Below are 18,001 nucleotides of genomic sequence, written 5' to 3' on the forward strand. Positions count from 1 at the left end.
CAGGGAGCAAACCATTAGTGGGGAGAGAAATCAATTTAGTGTGTCGTGACCAGCATTTTATAACATGAACTGGAGTAGAAAGTAGTAGAATGCATTGGCTGTAGTAGGGATTAAGTATTGCTTTATGAAAGAAAGATTGGTGGACAGGCATGCAGATAGATAGCTATGGGGTTGCAGTGTAAAAGGCATTGTTGATTGTACTCAGCGACACCTGGAAGCGACTGGCTAGCAGATTCCAGGGGCTGGCACCAACTGGGCAGGGTGTATCTGTTCTCTGGGTCTGTCCTGGGCTCCGGGGTCCAGTCCCAGGCTGAGTTGTCCCTCTATACCCAGAGAAAAATGTACCTGGATGTCTCCCTTTGAAAGAGATATCTTTGTGTGAATCAGGCCACTGGGCCTAGGACACCCTGCTGGAGGAGGAGGGTACCCCCACTCTTGGCTGACAGGGGTGTCACTCTCAGCTGGAGTGTGCCCAGTCAGACTCTGCAGGCTGTGTGAGGAGGGGGCGCACTGGACTTGGAATCCCCAGCTCTGGTTCTAATCCTGGGTCTGCCACTCACTGTTGTGCGACTCAAAGTACGGGGCCTCAGTTTACTCATGTACAAGGGGAGGATTGGACCAGGGGATTTATTTTCTAAGGTCTTGTCTTATTTTTATAGTTGTTCCAGGGTGACACTGAGAAAATCTGGATCTTGGAGGAAATCATAAAAGGGAAGCCAGTGTCACCTCCAGGCTTCTCCCTAAGGCCCCTGGAAGCAAAGGGTCTTCGTTAGACCGAGGTGCATCAGCTGGGTGTGTCTGTAGACTCCGATGGGGGATGGCTGCTCCCTGGCAGCTCCCAGCGTATACAGAAGAGAAAAGCAGCTGAGCCTGAGCCTGGTCTCCATGACAGCATTTATTAGGCGCCATTCTCAGTGTGAAGACAGATAGGCAGGAGGGGCTGAAGGGAGGCCATGGCAGCCGCAGCCTTTGGGGTCCAGGGGCTGCCCGGGGTGGGGGTGTGGGTGTGGGGGCATGTCACCCACACATATTGCATATTCTGTGGCAGTGTGCCCAGGCATAAGGCATTGGGGAAGCAGAAAGGCTGCCTGCAGTGGGAGGGGTGAGGGGGAAGCAACACTGGTCTTCCAGTACCCTGGGAAAGACTTAGCCGAGACGGAGATGTCTGCCACGCTCAGCCCAGGGCCATTCAGCCTCCTTCCCCACCATTTCCCTGCAACTTTGGTTGTGGCTCCCTCGGGACTGACAGGACAGGACCCCTCGAGGGCAGGGTCACACACAGGACAGAGGCATCCAGCAGTGCCCCCCACCCTGACATAAACACAGAGGACACCCCTGGGTCCTTGGCCCTGCTCTCCTTGGCATATGGGCAGTCAGCTCCTCCCACTGAGGCAGGACTCACACACAGGCCAGGCCAGACTTCTTCTCTCCTAGGGGTTTCCAGAGGCTGAGCAGATGGCTGAGTCGGGCTGAGGCTGATCACCCTGTGGGCCCCTACTCCATCTTTCCTGAATGCCAGGACTGGCCTTGCTCAGCAGTGTTAAGGAGCTGACATGGGACCAGCATGGGAGGGCAGTACTGAGTGGGGAGAGGCCCCTCACCTACCCCTTTTGCTGTCCTGAGTCAAGGTACCAGCTCTAGCTGTGTGTCCCCACAGTGGAGCTTAGGGTCTCACCTCCATCTGCTACTGGGCTTCTGGGTTGCAGCGGGGGAGAGGCAGTGGGCACACCATGTCCAAGCACCCCACCTGGGAGGGGTGTTCCTTGCTGCAGCTTTAGCTTATCTCTAGCTACTTGGGACACAGGCACCAACACTGGCTGTGGCGCCAGGGATAATGTCCCAGTAGGATATCCCCGCCAGCTCTTCAGATCACTCTGCCCGATTCCCAAACTCCTAGAACCCCAGCTCCTGGCCTTTTCTGGGTGAGATGCCACCTGTCTTACTTTGGTCCCGAGGACTTCCCTGTTTGTAAGCAGGGAGTCTAGAGACTGAGGGGTCCTACCCTGCCTCAGGGGCCCATTCAGAGCCCTGCCTCCTCGCCAAGTGGAATAGAGGCTGAGTACCAGCACTGGCTCAGGCCTGGGCTCTGGGTCTGGTTCAGGACCTAGTTGCCGACACGATGCCAGTGTACAGGGCAGGAGCTTCGCTTTCAGGAGTGGGCGGAGGACTCAGAAGGAAAGGGAACTCAAGCTGGGAACAAGTAGCCTGGGTTCTTGTTCCCCTTTGCCTTTGCTATCTCTGTCACCTTGGGCAAGTCATGTCACCTGTCTGGGTCTCACTGTCATTTGTAAAGTGGGGATGAGGGCTCCTGCCATGGTGACCTAACTGGAGTGTTGTGAGAACCAAATAATGAGTAGTCAGGACAGGGTTTTCAGAGGCTAAAACCCATTCCACAGCTGTCAGAATTTGTAATTGTCAGTAGTGGCCGGGATGGCAAGTATGAAGTTTTCTGTTTGATTCCAAGGGTAGTATCTGGAAGGCGGGATTCCCCTTGCCCACTCTGAGAATGTGACTGAAAGACAGTTAGCTCTCATCTGCCAGTGGGACCACCCTGCAGCCTGAAGGGTCACTCCCCTTTCTGCAGCCTGTCTGTCCTTCCTTCTGTCTGCCTGCCCTCTGGGGACTAGCTTTAGGGACTGCTGGTTTTCCACTTTCTCCATAACTGCAAAGCCATGCAAAACAACACAGAGGGTCGTTGGAGGTTGGGAGACACAGCTGGGGATGAGAAAGGGGAGTGGACTGGGTGGGGGTGACCTGGACAAAGACACCCTGGCTTTTGGAACCAAGGGAAGGTGGGAGACCTAGCAGGACAGAGGTATAAATAGAGATGCAAACGGATACGGAACACGAAGTCCCCTCCGGATATAGGGTGGTGGGGGGGAGGTCTGGGTACCAACAGGGCCTCTGAGGACTGGGGAGCTCCTTCGATTTCCAAAGGGATGGGAGGCTCCCGGCTTCTGGCTTCCCTCCCCACTACACCTCCCCTCTCAAGTTTCACATTTCTCGGAATTTGCAGGGCGCAGATGGGGGCTCCAGGGGTCCTCAGAGCCCCGGCTCCTGCCGGCTGGTGCAAGCAGGCACAGTCGGAGATGGGGGAGGGCTGGGGAAAGGTGATGGGGTGTGGGGGGGCGCCCCAAGGGCCAAAGGCGGCTGAGGAGGCCCCGCGCCGACCCCTGCTGCTCCTTGGGGCAGGAGCCCCGCCCCGCCCGCGCTCCCGGGTGCTCCAGGCCCCGCGGGGCGTTCACACGGAGCTCCTGCGCTTCATGAGGCCGCGGAAGGCGGACAGGCTGTGCAGGCCCGTGGACACGGAGCTGATGGCGGAACGTTGCGCCCCGCTGCAGAGGCAGCGGTGCGAGGGCGTGTCGCTGTAGCGGCCGCCCCCTCCCGGCGACGAGTGGCTCTGCTCCACGCACGTGTCGGACGTGGAGAGGTCCCGCGGGATGATCATGGGGATGGAGTACTGCAGCTTCTCGCGGCTCTTGTACCAGAGGCACGAGCACATGGACTGGAAATGCAGCACCTCGGCGTAGACGTTGCGGAAGCCGCCCCCGCCGCTCGCCGCCGCGGTGGACGAGGCGGTGTCCGTGGTGTGCGCGCTGCCGCCCGCGCCGCCCCCGCCCCCGCCCCCGCCCCCGCCGCCGCCGCCCCCGCCCGCCTGCCCGTTGCGCGTGAGCAGCGCGCGGTGCTCGGCGTCGCGCTTCTCATCCTCGGCGTTCATGGTCATGAAGCGCAGCACCACGAGGTTGAGGAAGGCGCCGATCACCGTGAGGCCCGTGAGGATGTAGACGAAGCTGAAGGCCACGTACTGCGGCTGCGTCTGCAGCGCCTGGTCCTTCTGCAGCGCCACGTAGTCGCCGAAGCCGATGGTGGTGAGCGTGATGAAGCAGTAGTAGTAGGCCTGGAAGAAGGTCCAGTGCTCGTAGTAGGAGAAGGCGGCGGCGCCGATGCACAGGGTGCTGACGCACGACAGGAAGCCGATGAGCACCATGTTGGCCATGGACACGTCGGCGCGCCGCATGCCCAGCCCGCGCTTGGCGCGGTGCAGCAGGAACTTCACGAAGGTGTTGATGCGCTCGCCCAGGCTCTGGAACATGACCAGCGTGAGTGGGATGCCCAGCAGCGCGTAGAACATGCAGAACACCTTGCCGCCGTCCGTGCTGGGCGCTGCGTGGCCATAGCCTGCGGGGAGAGCAGGGGGACAGCAGTGAAAGCCACGCTGCGGGGCTGCCCTTCCGGAACCGTCCCCCTTCCTTCCCCTTTCTCGGCCCTTCTTCGCCTCCCCCAGCTGTGGAGGCGGGCCTCTCCTTCCTTCTGGCCGAGGAGAGGACAACCGCATAGATAGGAGCATGCCCTTGTCCCCACGTGCTGTGCTACTTCCGTGCTGATTCTCGGTTACTCTTGTGATAATTCAATAGGGTGGGTAGGAAGGAAGGAGGAAATGGAGGATTAGGTGATTTTCCCAACGGGACACTGTTTCGATGCAGCACAACCTGTTATTTGAACGGTTTGGCTTCAAAGTCCTGACGTGTTTTCTCCACCTAGAGAAGGAAGGAGCTGACTCGTGGGCTGTTGGAAACGTTGTCCACAGACAGAGGGATGGTGGGAAGGGTACTGGCAAGTCAGCCGGGAGACCTGGTCCTAGTTCAGTGTCTGTGGGCTTTAGACCTGGGCCTCAGTTTCCTTGACTCTAAGGGGAGAAGGTTGGACTATATGGGTTCTGACATCCTGGGATTCGGTGTGGAGGGAGGGAAACTGAGGCCTGGATTCTCTGCTTGATGATTTCCCTCTTGTTAGCCAAAGCAGCTGGGGTCCTCCAGTCTCCCTGCGGCAGTTGGCCCCACCAGAATCAGAAGAGAAAAGAGACAGCACCTCACCCCCACCCACAGCTGGATGAATTAGTGCTCCAGGGTCCTCATCAGTCTGGGCCTAGGGGTCATCCTCTGTGCCTGGTCCCAAAGTAAGGTCTGTCCTTCTGTGGAGGTGCCATTGCCCTTGTCAAAGCAGGAGCTCTGGGTGTCCTTCCAGGTGTTACTGTCACCAGCCAGACAACCTTAAGCCCTACCTTCCCCCACCCCCACCCCCCAAACCAGGAGACAGACAAAGGCAAAGCCTCCTTTTGGGCAAACCATCAAATGGCCTGTGGGGAGACCTGGATGGGAACTCAGAAGCCCTAGGCACAAGTTCAGGCTGTGTGACCTGAGGCAAATTACTCCTCCTTTCTGAGCATGTTTCCTCTTGTAAAATGAGTTCTACTGGTTCTGGCCCTGGCTCTTGTTTTCTTCACTGGGCTTTTAAGATATTTATTACTTTCATTAATAGGATGATTAATAATAACAATAATAATAATAATAATAATAATAATAAAATAGTGCTGGCAGGTTTTCCAATTTTTCCTCCTTTCTAAGCCTTATCAAAACTTAACCAAAGGCTGCTTCTTTTATGCAGTCATCCTGGATTCTTCATAATGGTAGGTGATCTCTGCTTTGTGTGGCCCTGAGAATGTTCAGCTTTAGACTCTAGGGCCAAAATTACCACCACCCCCTGCTCCGTCCCCCAGGGTCCCCGACTCTATATGTACAGATAAGCACTAGGTTGGGGTGATGGGGTGAACACTGCTGGACCTTGTCATCTTCCTCTCTAGTTACCCTCTCCATATTGCCAGCCATGCCCATGGAGTATGCCCAAAACATGTTTGATGACTGAATGGCAGGGCGGGATCTGTGTGCTTTGGTGTCTGATCTGAATTCAAATCCTAACTCTACCATGGACTGTGTGTGTTTTTTTAAACCTCTCTGAGCCTTAGTTTCCACATCTATAAAATGGGGTTAATAAGCACACCTGCCTCACAGGGCATTTGTGGAGAAATAAGTGAGGTAATATGTTTAATGTACTTAGCCTAGAGCCTGGTACACATCAAGTGCTCAACAACAGCTCCCTATGATGAGTAATGAATGAAGTGCCTGATTGCTCTCATATTTCCAAGAGAGCACCCGGGCTGAGGGGCAACTCAGTTCCAGTAAAGCTGGCATCTCTGTCAGCCCAAGGCCATTTGACTCTTAAAGCTCAGGGAGGTCTGGGGACAGCTTGTTGGGGTATGTGAGCTGCCCTTAGAATGGGTTCCGCTGGCCCCCATCACAGCATCCAGCTGGTGACAGTGCCAGGGGCCTGGACAGCTGAACTGGTGAGCCATTGTGCCTGGCCCTTCCATGCCTCAGAAGGGTGAGAACAGATTGTGCTTGCCAGCTCAGCCATGGCAGCCAGACCACAACTCACCTCGACAGCTGGGCAGGCTCCAAGCCAGAGTTGCTTCTCATCCTGTCCTTCCCTGTCCCCCAAGCCGGCAACACACAGGATGTGGGGGAGGGTATGGCACTGTGGACAGGGCTGGACAGGGATTGGGGAGCATGGACCCCAGGTCCAGCCCCAGCTTGACCACATGCTGGCTGTGTGACCCTGGGCAAATCCATCCCCGTCTCTGGACCTCTTGCCCTGCCTGCACTCTGGGGAGTTGAACCACAGCTGTTAATCCTACCTGGCTGCCTGCCAGAGCTGCAGTCAGGAGTAAAGGAGAGACTGGACGTGAAAGTACTTCAGAACCTGTGCAGTTTGTGAGAGTAGCAGTGGTGACAGAAGCAGTGGTGATGGGATCTCATAGGGGAAAGTTGGCCTGAGAGTAGTCCTGGGGGCGGGAGCAATCTCTGTGGAGTCAGGCAGTCATATCCCATCATCAGGGAAAAGAACTCTCTCTCACCACCACCACCACCACCTTACCCCGTGTTTGTTCATAGGCTGTGACTTCCGGCCCACCATCCTTTAGGAAGACCTAGTGCTCACCTGCATTGCAGCTTACTGCCCATTGTGGGCTGCCCACAAGGCCCCCAGCTGCAGCGGTTCTCTCCTCAATCTGAATACAGCCCACGTCCCAGCAGACATGACAGCCACCTTTCCCCCAGTGCTTTCCTCACAATGTCCTCCTCCCTGCCTCTGGCTGCCCAGATCCTGAGTGCCTTCATGCTTTCCCTATCTCCCAGAGAAGTGACAGCTCTATTTCTTGTCTGGCTCCTGTTGAATTTAGTGATTTTCAAAGCAAGTGGCACACTGAGGCTTAACCAAAGGCTCTTATCAGGCCACAGCCTCATGTCCCACTACAGCCACTGTCCTGTCCAGGTTGGCCCGGGGCTGGATGTGCCTTACCCTTGGGGTCAGATGTCTCCCAGGGCCCACTGTCACTTCCTACCACAGGCTGAGGTTTAAGGTCTTATCCTTCAGGTACATTTTTAACTTTAATCTTCAAAAACTTCCTACGAGGTCATTATGGTGACTATCTCCATTTTATATTTAGAGTAATGAAGGCTGGAGAGTCTTAGTGAATTGGCCAAGGCCACTAGGACTTTTTGACTCATTGCTCCTTCTAATGCCTCAGAACCAATTTATTGCCCAGGAAAGGTGACCAGAATGGGAAACTGAGGCCCTGGAAGGGGAGCATTCCACTTGGACCCTCATCCTCGGGCACTGCGCTGAGCTGGACATTGCAGAAACGGCAACTGGGGTGCAATGCCCAGGGAATCAGATGCTCCTCCAAGTATCGGACCCAGGGTCACCATGCCCCTGCCCCTTGGCCTGTTCTACTGTCACTAGGTGAAAGGACAAGGGAGCTGTGAGGACCTGCTGACGTGGGCGCCCAGCGTGGAGGGGTGCCAGCTGGGGTGGAGCCACTCCCAGGGGACCCTGGAACTTCTGGGAAGTAATGGGGAGTTTGGTAAGGCCTGTCTGCCTGCCAGCAGGCCTGCTGCCGGCCTGCTCCTTGCCCACGTCAGGCCTGGGTTTATGAGGGAGAGGGGCAAAAGGTAGTCCCCCTTTGCTCCCTTCTGTCCAGCCCTGTGTCTCTGGGTGAGGGGCTCCATGTGTCCTGTGTGTCACTGACACACACAGAGGCTGTGCTCCGGGACTGATTCTTTGAGGACCCCCCCTCATAGTATTCGATGGACTGACCAGCCAGAGCTCATGCTCCAACCATGATACTCTAGCTGCTGCCTCTCAGAGCATTGACCTGGGCTGTCCCTGCCCCTCCTTTCCCAGCCACCCTGTATGAATCCACTAAAAAAACAAAGGTTCTCAGAGGCAGACAGGCCCTTAGTGATCATGTGGCCTCGTCCTTATATTGTACAGAGGAGAAAATGGGGGCCACGAGAGGGAAAGTGAACTTCTCAAGGTCATCCAGCTGGTGAATGGCAGAGCCGGGACTATAACCCAGGATACTCAGTTCCAAACCCAATGCTCTATTCTCTGCCCTCTGGCTCAGCATGACCAAACTTGACCTGTTCATTCAACCAGGGCCCAGCAGTTCCTGAGTGGGAGCAACTCAGCTAAGTGATAGCCCTGGCACCTGGCTGGAGGCTTGGAATCCACCTGCGGAAGCCAAGTGGTTGGATATAAAAATTAATTACATGGTTGGTCATAAAGATTAATTACAAACATTTTGGGGCAGCAGGAAAAGTGAGAATTAAGATGGGAATCTTGGGTGTCAGTTCTTCTGTTCTCCTCCTGGCATCGCCAGAGGGCTCAGAAACTGGCTGGAATTCTGCCTTCCAGGGACCTGCAGAGGGTTGGGTGTCATCGTACGTCTTAGTGGACTTTCTCTCCCTGTGGCCTATTTCCTTCTAGTCAAAACACAAGTAGCCAGTCTTAGCGCTTGGTAATGGTCTTGGCTGGACTGGGCTCAGCTGTGTGCTCCCCATTGATCTCATATGCCCACCAGCCTGACCTTGTACTCCCGGTCTAGCTGGGCACAAAACCAGAACGCTGACCACAGCCTGGGGTGGAAGAAAGAGCATGGGGCTAGGAGGCAGGAGATCTGGGGGTCTGACTTGGCCCTTACTTGAACTAGCTTTTTGCCTTTGGCAAGTCCTTTCCCCACTCTGGGCCTCAATTTTCCTCATCTTTAACATGGGAGGATAGGGCAAGATAAAAGGTTCCTACCTTTTTTCCTTGCTATGGATGCCTTTTGTGATTTTTTTCTGTTCACCCACCCTTTCATAGAGCCTAAATTTTGAAAGATTGTATTTATGAAGTTCAATACGCTGATCAGTACAGTGTAGCTACTACATAGGACCATGCACTGAATAGAGAATTGTGATGGCAATAATTATTTTCCCATCAAAGTTAATTAAGAACACATCTGCCAATCACAACTTCTGATTAGCACGGGATAACTGATTCTATGAGACTGAATTAAGTTATTGTTATGTTTTTGAAATAACTGAAAATAGACGTTTCTATTTTCCACAGAGGAATTTCTGTGTTTAGTGGTGTAGATGAGAGCACAGCCTCTGGAGCCAGACAGTTTTCAACTTTGGTCAAGTTACTTAATCTTGTAAGTGCCTCAGTTTCCTCATCAGTAAAATGAGAAGAGTGATATACTTACCTCATAGAGTTGCTGTGGGGATTTGATGAGTTAGTAGACTTAAAATGCTTAGGACCTTGGGATCAATAAATATTAATCATCAGTATGAGTATTTTGGGGAACATGAAGATTAGATGGTCTTTAAAATTCTTTTTGGCATTACTATTCCATGATCAGTGTTTCCCAAAGTTAATATCCTGGAATACCAGTCCATGGACTGTTAGTAACTGTTGGGTGAGAAAAGTGTTGCCTGGTTAAATTAAATTGGATGAAGGCTGAATTTAACAGGATTTGTTGCCATTTGATTTAAGTGTTAGCTTTATCGGAGCCATCCATGTATTAATGTGCAAAGCCAAAGTTGGGAGAACGTGCTGTTTTCCCACTTATTTGACCTTCTCATGCTTTTGTCACCGGCATATTGCGGGACAAGTATTCCCTGGAGCAGTTTGGGAAATGCTTCTCTGTGGCATCAAGAACTCAAACGTCCCTCTTCCAAGACTTCAAGATTCTCTGATGTCCCGTCTCTGGTTGGCTCAGCCCTTCTGTAGATTAGAAACACACAGCCCTTGGCAATGCCTGGCTGCGATCTGTTTCCTGGTTCCCTGTAGACCTAGTTATCTAGTGTAAATATGGGCACTGGCTGGGCTAATGTTTGCTGTGAGGGAAGATGGATGAGTGACCTGTGGCCTGAGGTGCCCAAAGGCTGAGAACTATGGGCCTAGCTGGGCTGATACTAAGCTGGACATGCAGAGGGGGCCTGACCTCAGGGTGCTGCCTGGGCCTGGTGAGGCAGCCAGAGAGGAGAAGGCTTGAGGGAGACAGAGGCAGCTCCAGGGGACTGCCTGCGCAGCTCCAGGGGACTGCCTGCGAGACACAGGTGCTCCAGAGAGGGCTGGGCTCTTCTGTTGCGCTGAGCCTCAGGGGCACCTCAGAAAGATCTGGGAGGACCCTGCCTCCTCAGGGGCCAGAGGCACACACAGGATAGAGAGCTGCCCCTTTGGTCTGGAAGTGGTAGCAGTGGGGAGCCAGGAAGTGGGACAGGAGGTTCACAGGAGCCTAATTGGTATGTTAAAGGAGATGAGGCAGAAAGAAGCTGGCAGGGGTGCCCAGGCCCTCAGGAGAGAGGGAGGAGGCTGCCCAGCTTGATGAAGTTGGGGAGAAGTGTAGGCCTTCTCCTCCATCCTTTAGAATTCAACTCAGATACCACGTTTTCAAGAAATTTCCAGGATCCTTCCCAGAGCTGGAGAGGCCTCTCGCCCTGCCTGACTCAAATGCCTAGTGCTTGTTCGCTCACATCTGCAGAGTTCTGCAGGGCTCTGAGCTCCTGGAGGGCCAACAAGTCCCCTCAGTGTCCTGCACAAGGCCAGTTGAGAGCAGCTGCTCAGAAAATACTGTTCAACCCAGACAGCCCTGAAGTCTGGGAAGTGGATGGGAGAAACCTCCCCTTAGACGCCTAGCAGGGGGAAGGCAGGTGGTGGTGGCAGAGGGCCTTTAGTGACTCATATCTCCTACCCTCTCTGTGGCCACAGGCCCCTGAAACAGGAGGTCAGCTTCAGAGCCCCAGGAGGAATCCCCCCCCTGCCAGGGTCCTGGCTAAGGCCCATGCTAGGCCTGGGAAACCACCAGGGCCTCATGGACCTGGGCTGGGGGAAGGGACCAGTGCACAGAACTGGGTCTGGAGTTTGTCCCCTCCAGACCAGAGCTCTGAGAAGGACAGCTTTGAAGCACAGTACCCTCCCTCCCTCTACCCCATCCCTTTCCAAGGCCTCTTTTCCCATCTTCCCGGCTCCTCTTTTCAGCTCTTCTCCCCAGTCCCCACCAGCAGGTTCTCTTCCTACCCCTGCTTTCCTCCCAGACTTTGCAGTGTACTAGGCCCAACACTCTCTCTCTTTGAACTCTCTACCATCCACAGGTGCCCCTAATACTCAGATTCAGGGTCCTCTGGTATGGGACCGCCCCCACCATTCCCATCCCCCACCTTCCCCAGACCCACGGGATTAAGGGAGCTGAGGGGGAGGGTGCTGGTGTCATGGAAAATCCCTGCGGCAGCCAAGGTCAGTGTTTGCAGACACAGCCTGGCCTGGAGCCAGGCCTGCCTCCCTGGCCAGCTCCCACCGGCCTATCCCAGAGGCTGGCTTTGCACAGGGGCCCTCAAAGGCTCCCCAGGGTTGCTGGTGCCTGAGGCCAGGGGCTGCAGGGGCAATCAGCTCTGGAGTGTGGGAGACTATATGTAGTTCAACTCGCTCATTTTATAGATGGGTAAACTGAGACTCAAAAGGGACCAACCTTAGGTCACAGGGACTCCATGACAGAGTCAGGACTAGAACCCAGTGCCCTCTGTCTTAGCTCAGTCCTTCCTGTAGAGGGGGCATCCTAATATCTGTCCTGGCAGGCCAAGCAACAGTGAAGGCTGTTATAAACTTCTGTTAAATCACAGGCTAGCTTGAGGTTGGGCCAGATTTGAGGCTGGTGATGGGGACAAAGTATCCAATCAGAAGATCAAACCATGGTCAATCCACTTTCTGTCTGAAAGTGCATCAGAGGAAATATCTCAGTGGAAACACTTTGAAAACGCCAATGCCCCACACAAAGAAGAGGTCATTATTATACAAATTATGTGAATGCGTGGCAACAGAGGGAAATGTTTTAGGAAGAATTTAAGACAGGGGCTGAAGTTGGGCTAGAGGTGAAGAACTTTGGTTGGGGTATCAGGAAAGGCTTCATGGAGGAGGTGGCCTTTACCCTGAGCTCTGAAGGATGGATGGAAAATGCAGGGTTTGGCCAGAGGGGAGCTGCTAAAGCAAAGACACAGTGCTAGGAAGACACAGGGAGTTCTAGGGGCAGAGAAAATAGACCTGTCTGAGGCTGGTGAGCATTCTCCCAAATGGGGGGTAGAGGGGACTGACACACTCTCTCATGCAGGCAGCTTCATAATATGCATTAAGAACCTTAGAAGTGTGTCTACCCGGTGACCCTGCAGTGCCACTTCTAGGAATCTCTGCTGGGAAAATAACCAGAGATTGGAACAGAGATTTATGAACAAGGGTGTTTATAGCAGCATTTTCATTGTGAAAAATTGTAAACAGTCCAAATGTTCACTGATAGGGTTTGGTTAAACATATTAAGGTATATTTATGTGTTGGAATATTGTGCAGCCATTAAAGTGCTGTTTTTGAGGACTCTCTTAATTACTCAGAAAACCACCACAGAACGTTAAATAAAAATGGTAGGATTATACAACCCATTACGTATAACGGGATCCCACACTAAATCTATAAATATAAAAAAATGTATCTATACACACACACATCCACAAATGCAGAAAGAGAAACTGGAAGGAAATATACGAAAGAGATCACAGAGTTTATCTTTGAATTATGGGCTTATAGTTTAATTTTAATTTTCTTTGATATATTTTATGTTTTCTACAGAAATGTATTACTTTCATAAGTAGAAAGTAGTATAACCCGCACAACAACAAAAATTCTGGTTTTCTTGGAGCAGAAAACTTCACTAGAGTAGTGAAGGTGGGTAAGGTGGGCACGGGCTAATGTGTGAGGTGCTTTGAAGGGGAGATGCAGGAATTCCAATCTGAACTTGAGGGTAATAAGAAGCCACTGCTGGCTCCTGAGTAGGGGAGGGGCGTGCCAAAGAGGTACTGAGACGGATTTTCCCAGCATTCCGGTTGGGCGTGGCCGTGGGAGATGGGCGACTCATTAGAAGGCTTCTGCATGGCCCATTGTCAAGTACTCAGTAGTGCACTGAGTTCAGAAGGCGACAAGGGAGTGGAGGGGGAATGGAGGAGACAGGAGGGAGGAAAGAGTAGACATGCAAGGTGTGAGATGCTCTTGCCTTTGTGGGTTTAAACCGCAATCTCCATGGCAGCAGGGGTTTGTTACGACTTTTGTTTTTCTTTTGTTACGACTCTATTTTCCAGACTTAGAGAGTGCTTGGCACATAGCTGGCATTTAATAAATTTGTGTTGAATGAGAGAATTAAGAAGGGGAGGCATAAAAGATGAGCCTGAGGGTTGAATGGGGTGAAGACAGAGAAGATGGACAGAGCGTGAGGCCCCGAGCATGCAGTGTCCAAAGAACAGGGCAGCAACCCAGGTGTCCTGGGCAGGGCACCGACCTGGGGCCTGTGGGGTCTGTTCTAGGCCAGCCACTGCGCCAGGTGGCCGGGGCCCGTCTACCTCCTTATGACCAGCTGCACAGGTCATGTGTGAACTCAGAATTTCTAACACATTAGATCTGGTGGGGTTTTAATTACACGAATACATCAGGGACAGCCTGCCATTGAGAGGAATTCTGTAGCACAATTTCAAGTGAACTTGGCCATCTCAGCAGATGGCCGGAGATGCCAGTGCTCCTTTGTGTGCTTTCTGAAGGGTGGGGTCTGTGACTCTGGCCTCTGGCTGGTCTGAATCCTACACTTACACTCTCTGGTGCTTGCTGTTTTGTCCATGGAGGAGAAGCAGGTGCATACCAGCATCTCCTTGTCAGATTCCCCTAAAAGGGGCTGAGTTGCTCTGAACAAGACCTGTTGGATAATGGGGGCAACAGTGGACAGCCCAATAATTCCCATTGGCTGCATCATGTGTCCTGGAGCTGAGCCTGCCCAGAGCCTGGTTGCCTGAAATCTTACCCTGCTGGCACCATTACATGGGTGGGGTGGGGCCCAGAGGGGCCATGGTGCACAGAGTTAAAGAGAACCTAGCCATGAGTTGGAGGCCAGGCATCCATCTCAGCTCTGGCACTACCTTGCTGGAGGAGAGGAGTTGGCTAACTTTTTTCTGTAAAGGACCAGATAGTAAATATTTAGGTTTCACAGTCCATTTTGTCTCTTGCAACTAACTACTCAACTCCGTCATTGTATCAAGAAAGCCACAGACAATATGGAAATGAGTGGGCGTGTCTGTGTTCCAATAAAACTTTATTTATAAAAACAGGTGGTGGGCCAAATTTGGCCAACGGGCCCTAGTTTGCTGAGCCAGCTGTAGGGCCTTTGTTAGGCGTGTCAGTTCCCTGAGCCTCAGATTTTCTTACCTATCAAATGAAAAATTAAATTAGAGGGTTATTTCCTTTTCTGACAAGTTATATTTTAGGATTTAATAATTTTGCTAGCTCCCTGTTCCATATACGATGCACAGGCCTGGAGGAGAGGGGTGAGTTTTTAGCAGGATCTAGAGCCCAAACATGCATGTGGGATTGGTACCCGCAGCTCTTTGGAAGGCCACGGCTGCATTTCCACGTTTCTGGACACTGCTCATGCTTTCCCCCCCCTCCTGATGGGCTTCTACTTCTTCATCAAAGCCCATCTCAAAAGTCACCCCCTCTGTGAAGCCTTTCCTGATTAAATGCCACATCTGGATGGCCGGTACCCTGGTTCTCCAGCTCTGGAGACTGAGCCAAGTGGCTGGGTGATTTGGACAAGGCCACACAGGTATATGGTAAAGCCAGGCCTTTCTAGGCCAAGTTCTGCTCTTTTTTGCCACTTCTCAGTGGCCTCCGGGGCCTCTGTCTATGGCCCATCTGAGTGGGACCTTCATGAATAGCTGTTAAGGCTGTTCTGGAAAAGTTGTGGTGTGGAGAGGCAAGTAGACAGCTCATTCCCTGTCTGTCAAAGCAGGTGCCTTCTCCAGCTAAGATTCCTCCTCTTTCGCATCCAGGCCCTTCTCCCAAGAGGCTCGGCCTGAGAGTGCACGGGGCCTCCACAGAAGACCCCCTCTGCTAGTCCGAGCCAGCTGTGGAATTGGGGGTGTGGCACCAAGGAGGCTGAGGGGGAGGCAGGGGCCCCAGGGAGGCTGTAGCACTTGGCTGGTCTCAAGAATATCAGCTGGAATATAGTGAGATGAAAATGGCTTCATTCCCTCTTAGCTTGTCTTAATTAATTAATTGAGCAAACATTTCTTAAGTACCTACCACTTTGTGCCAGGCACTTGACTAAGTGCTGGGAGAGGATGCAGAAACAAGGATGGCTCAGTCTTGCCCTCTGGGAAAAGAGACAAGCCAATGGGCAGGTGAGAGAAGACTGTCCTTGAAGTAAAGCCTTGCTGCGGGGTGTGCTGAGTGGGGCCCGTGTGTGACGGCGGGACTGTGGGCACCCAGAAACCAGAGGGAGTCAGAGGCATAGCAACCTTGCCAGTGCTTCTGTGGCTGGGAGCTTGGCATGCTCTGCTCCCGATGGCCTCTGCCGATGGCCGTGGACACCTGGAAGCATTGTTCAGGGTGGGTGTGAACACCCGCCTAGTGCACAGAGCTGCTTGGCCCTGGTTGTCACTAGAAATTGGATAAAGGTCAATGTCTGAGGCCATCCTCTCCCCCCCCCACTTTTTTTTTTTTTTTTTTTTACCATTTACTACTTTTTTAAAGTAAGTGTTTTAGAACCATTTTAGGTTTACAGAATTATTGTGAAGACCTTCCTTTTCTAAACACTCAGCACCTCCCCTGTGCGGACATGTGGCTGGCTGCTGTGTCCGTCTCCATCCCTACTGCCTTCTCCCAAGAAGCCCTCCTCCTGCTCCAGCCCCGCAAACATCTCCATCTCTCAGCTCTCCACACAGCATCCATCTCTGCCGCGCACTCGGCCTCTCTTGGCAGATGCTGCCTGGCGTATTTACCCATCTCCTTATGCACAGTGATGTCTCCGTAAGCAAAGCTCCTTTTAGTTAAGTCCATCTATGCAGAATGTGTGTGTGTGTGTGGGGGGGGTGTTGGACACTGAACAAGGTGTTTGTATGGGAGGCGGTCAGGGCCCAGACCTGGTCCCCTGAGTGGGAGGCTTTCCTCCTGGCCTCCTCTCTGTGCAGCTGGGTCTCGGGTGGCTGGTGGGAACGGGGAGAGGATGGCGTGTGAGAAGGAAGGGGAGAGAAAGGGAGGCCAGAACAGAGCCTGTGCTTTCTATGCTCTTACTGCCTCTGCTAATACCGGCAACAGTATCAGATAATCCAGAGACCCTTATGTCAATTTTCTCGAATTCTCACCGTGACCTACAAGGTCGGCATGATTAGGTCCATTTTGATGAGGAAACTGAGGTTACTTGCCCAAGGTCAGACTGATAAAAACGGACAAAGCTAGGGTTCAGCTTAGATCTTTTGACCTTAAAGTCCAGGCACCTTTTGGTGCCCCGGACCATCCACGTTGTTGATAGAGCATGGTGTCTAGCTCCACTGTAAGTCCCTAGGGCGGAATCTGGGTTCTAGAGGCTTGGTGCTGCGCGGACAGTGGATGTGTAAATGATGGGAGGCGAGAGAAGGTGTCCTAACGGCATCCCTTCAAAGACGCTCTCACTGAGCCCCTCCCCTGCATTCTGCCAAGCTGATGAACCCAGAGGTTGATGGCCAGTCCTTTCTGTCCCAGGAAGCAGCCCCCTGGAGGTCTCTTCAGAGATTCCTGGGATGTGCCAGTCTGGCTCAGAGCCAGGCAGCAGGAGATTAGAAGAGGGAAGCTGAAGGGCAGTGGGTCAGGGCCCTGAGGGAAGCCGTTTTCTGTGGCCGACATGTCTAGGGTGGCCGCCCCCTTCCTGCTTCTTTGGCTCTGTCCTTCCTGCAACAACTCTCGTCAAGGGTGGGCCTAGGCAGCCCCTTTGTACCATGTGACCTTGGCCCAGGCCACAATGGGTTGAACCAGGGATGGATGTCTGATCCAAGAGAATCTCAGCTATCAGCTGCCCTGAGCCAATCAGGTTGTCTCTCCCAGTGATCAGGGGCTGAGGGGCTGGTCAGCTTTGGGGAACTGAGCTGCTGGGTTACAGACACTCAGGTCCTAGCCGGGACCAGGGTGAGCCAGAGTCACATGCATGTCAGAGTTACGAGGGAAGAGAAGCCAGTGTGATGGGGAACAGCGGAGACAGAGATGGTGTGGCCTGAGAGACAGGGAGGGAGAGGCCTGGGCTTCTGACTGCCGGCCTTCGACACTGGCTAAGGGGGGCTTTTCTTTTCCAAAATCCCTTTTACTTGCACTGGTCCAAGGGGGTACTTTGCCCTGGCTAAGTTCCAGCCACTGCAGATAGAGGCGCGGGGCTCCCAGCACAGCATCCAGTGGGTGGGCAGGCTTTGGAGCTTGCCTGCAAGTGAGCAGCACAAGTGAGCAGCACAGCAGAAAGGCGCTGGCTGGGTTGCAGGGATCCATGTGGACACTGCACTCTACAGTATTTAGGAGCTTTCCCGTGGATCCTAGCAACAGCCCTGTGCAGCCCGCTGGGCAGGGGTGGTCTCCATTCAACAGGAGGGGACAGTGAAGCCCGGAAAGGTTGGTGTCTCATCCAAGGTTGCAGCTCCAGAGCTGGACCTAAGACCAGGTCTCTTGATTCCAGGCCTGCTACTTTTCCCACAACACAACTGCCTCTCTGATCCCTTATCTAGGATGCTGGGTAGCCCTGGGGTTAGAAATACATTATATAAAATGCCTAGTACAACACCTGGCAAGTGGAAGGTGTCAGGAAGGAGGAGCTATTATTAATTTTATTATTTTTTAAAGCACAACACTGAGCTGCCACTCACTACTCAGAAGCCTTCCTTAGTTCCCCAAGTGTTCACAATACAGTCTGGGGGGTTTCCTGGTCCAGCACATAGGCTGGCCACCCACAGCCTGACCC

At 53.1% G+C, this 18,001-nt stretch overlaps 1 protein-coding gene across 1 annotated transcript in view; it reads right to left on the bottom strand.

Moving 5' to 3' along the window:
- Positions 1–881: 881 nt before the first annotated feature.
- KCNK3 (potassium two pore domain channel subfamily K member 3) overlaps positions 882–18,001 on the bottom strand; it is a 36,650-nt gene continuing 19,530 nt past the window's right edge. Inside the window, exon 2 of the mRNA XM_081068578.1 lies at positions 882–4,179. Coding sequence (XP_080924704.1) covers positions 3,242–4,179 — 938 coding nt within the window. The 3' untranslated portion in view covers positions 882–3,241. The remainder of the gene's footprint in view (positions 4,180–18,001) is intronic.

Source organism: Rhinolophus hipposideros, assembly GCF_964194185.1.
Source record: "Rhinolophus hipposideros genome assembly, chromosome: 12".
In the NCBI taxonomy this organism is placed as follows: Eukaryota; Metazoa; Chordata; class Mammalia; order Chiroptera; family Rhinolophidae; genus Rhinolophus; species Rhinolophus hipposideros.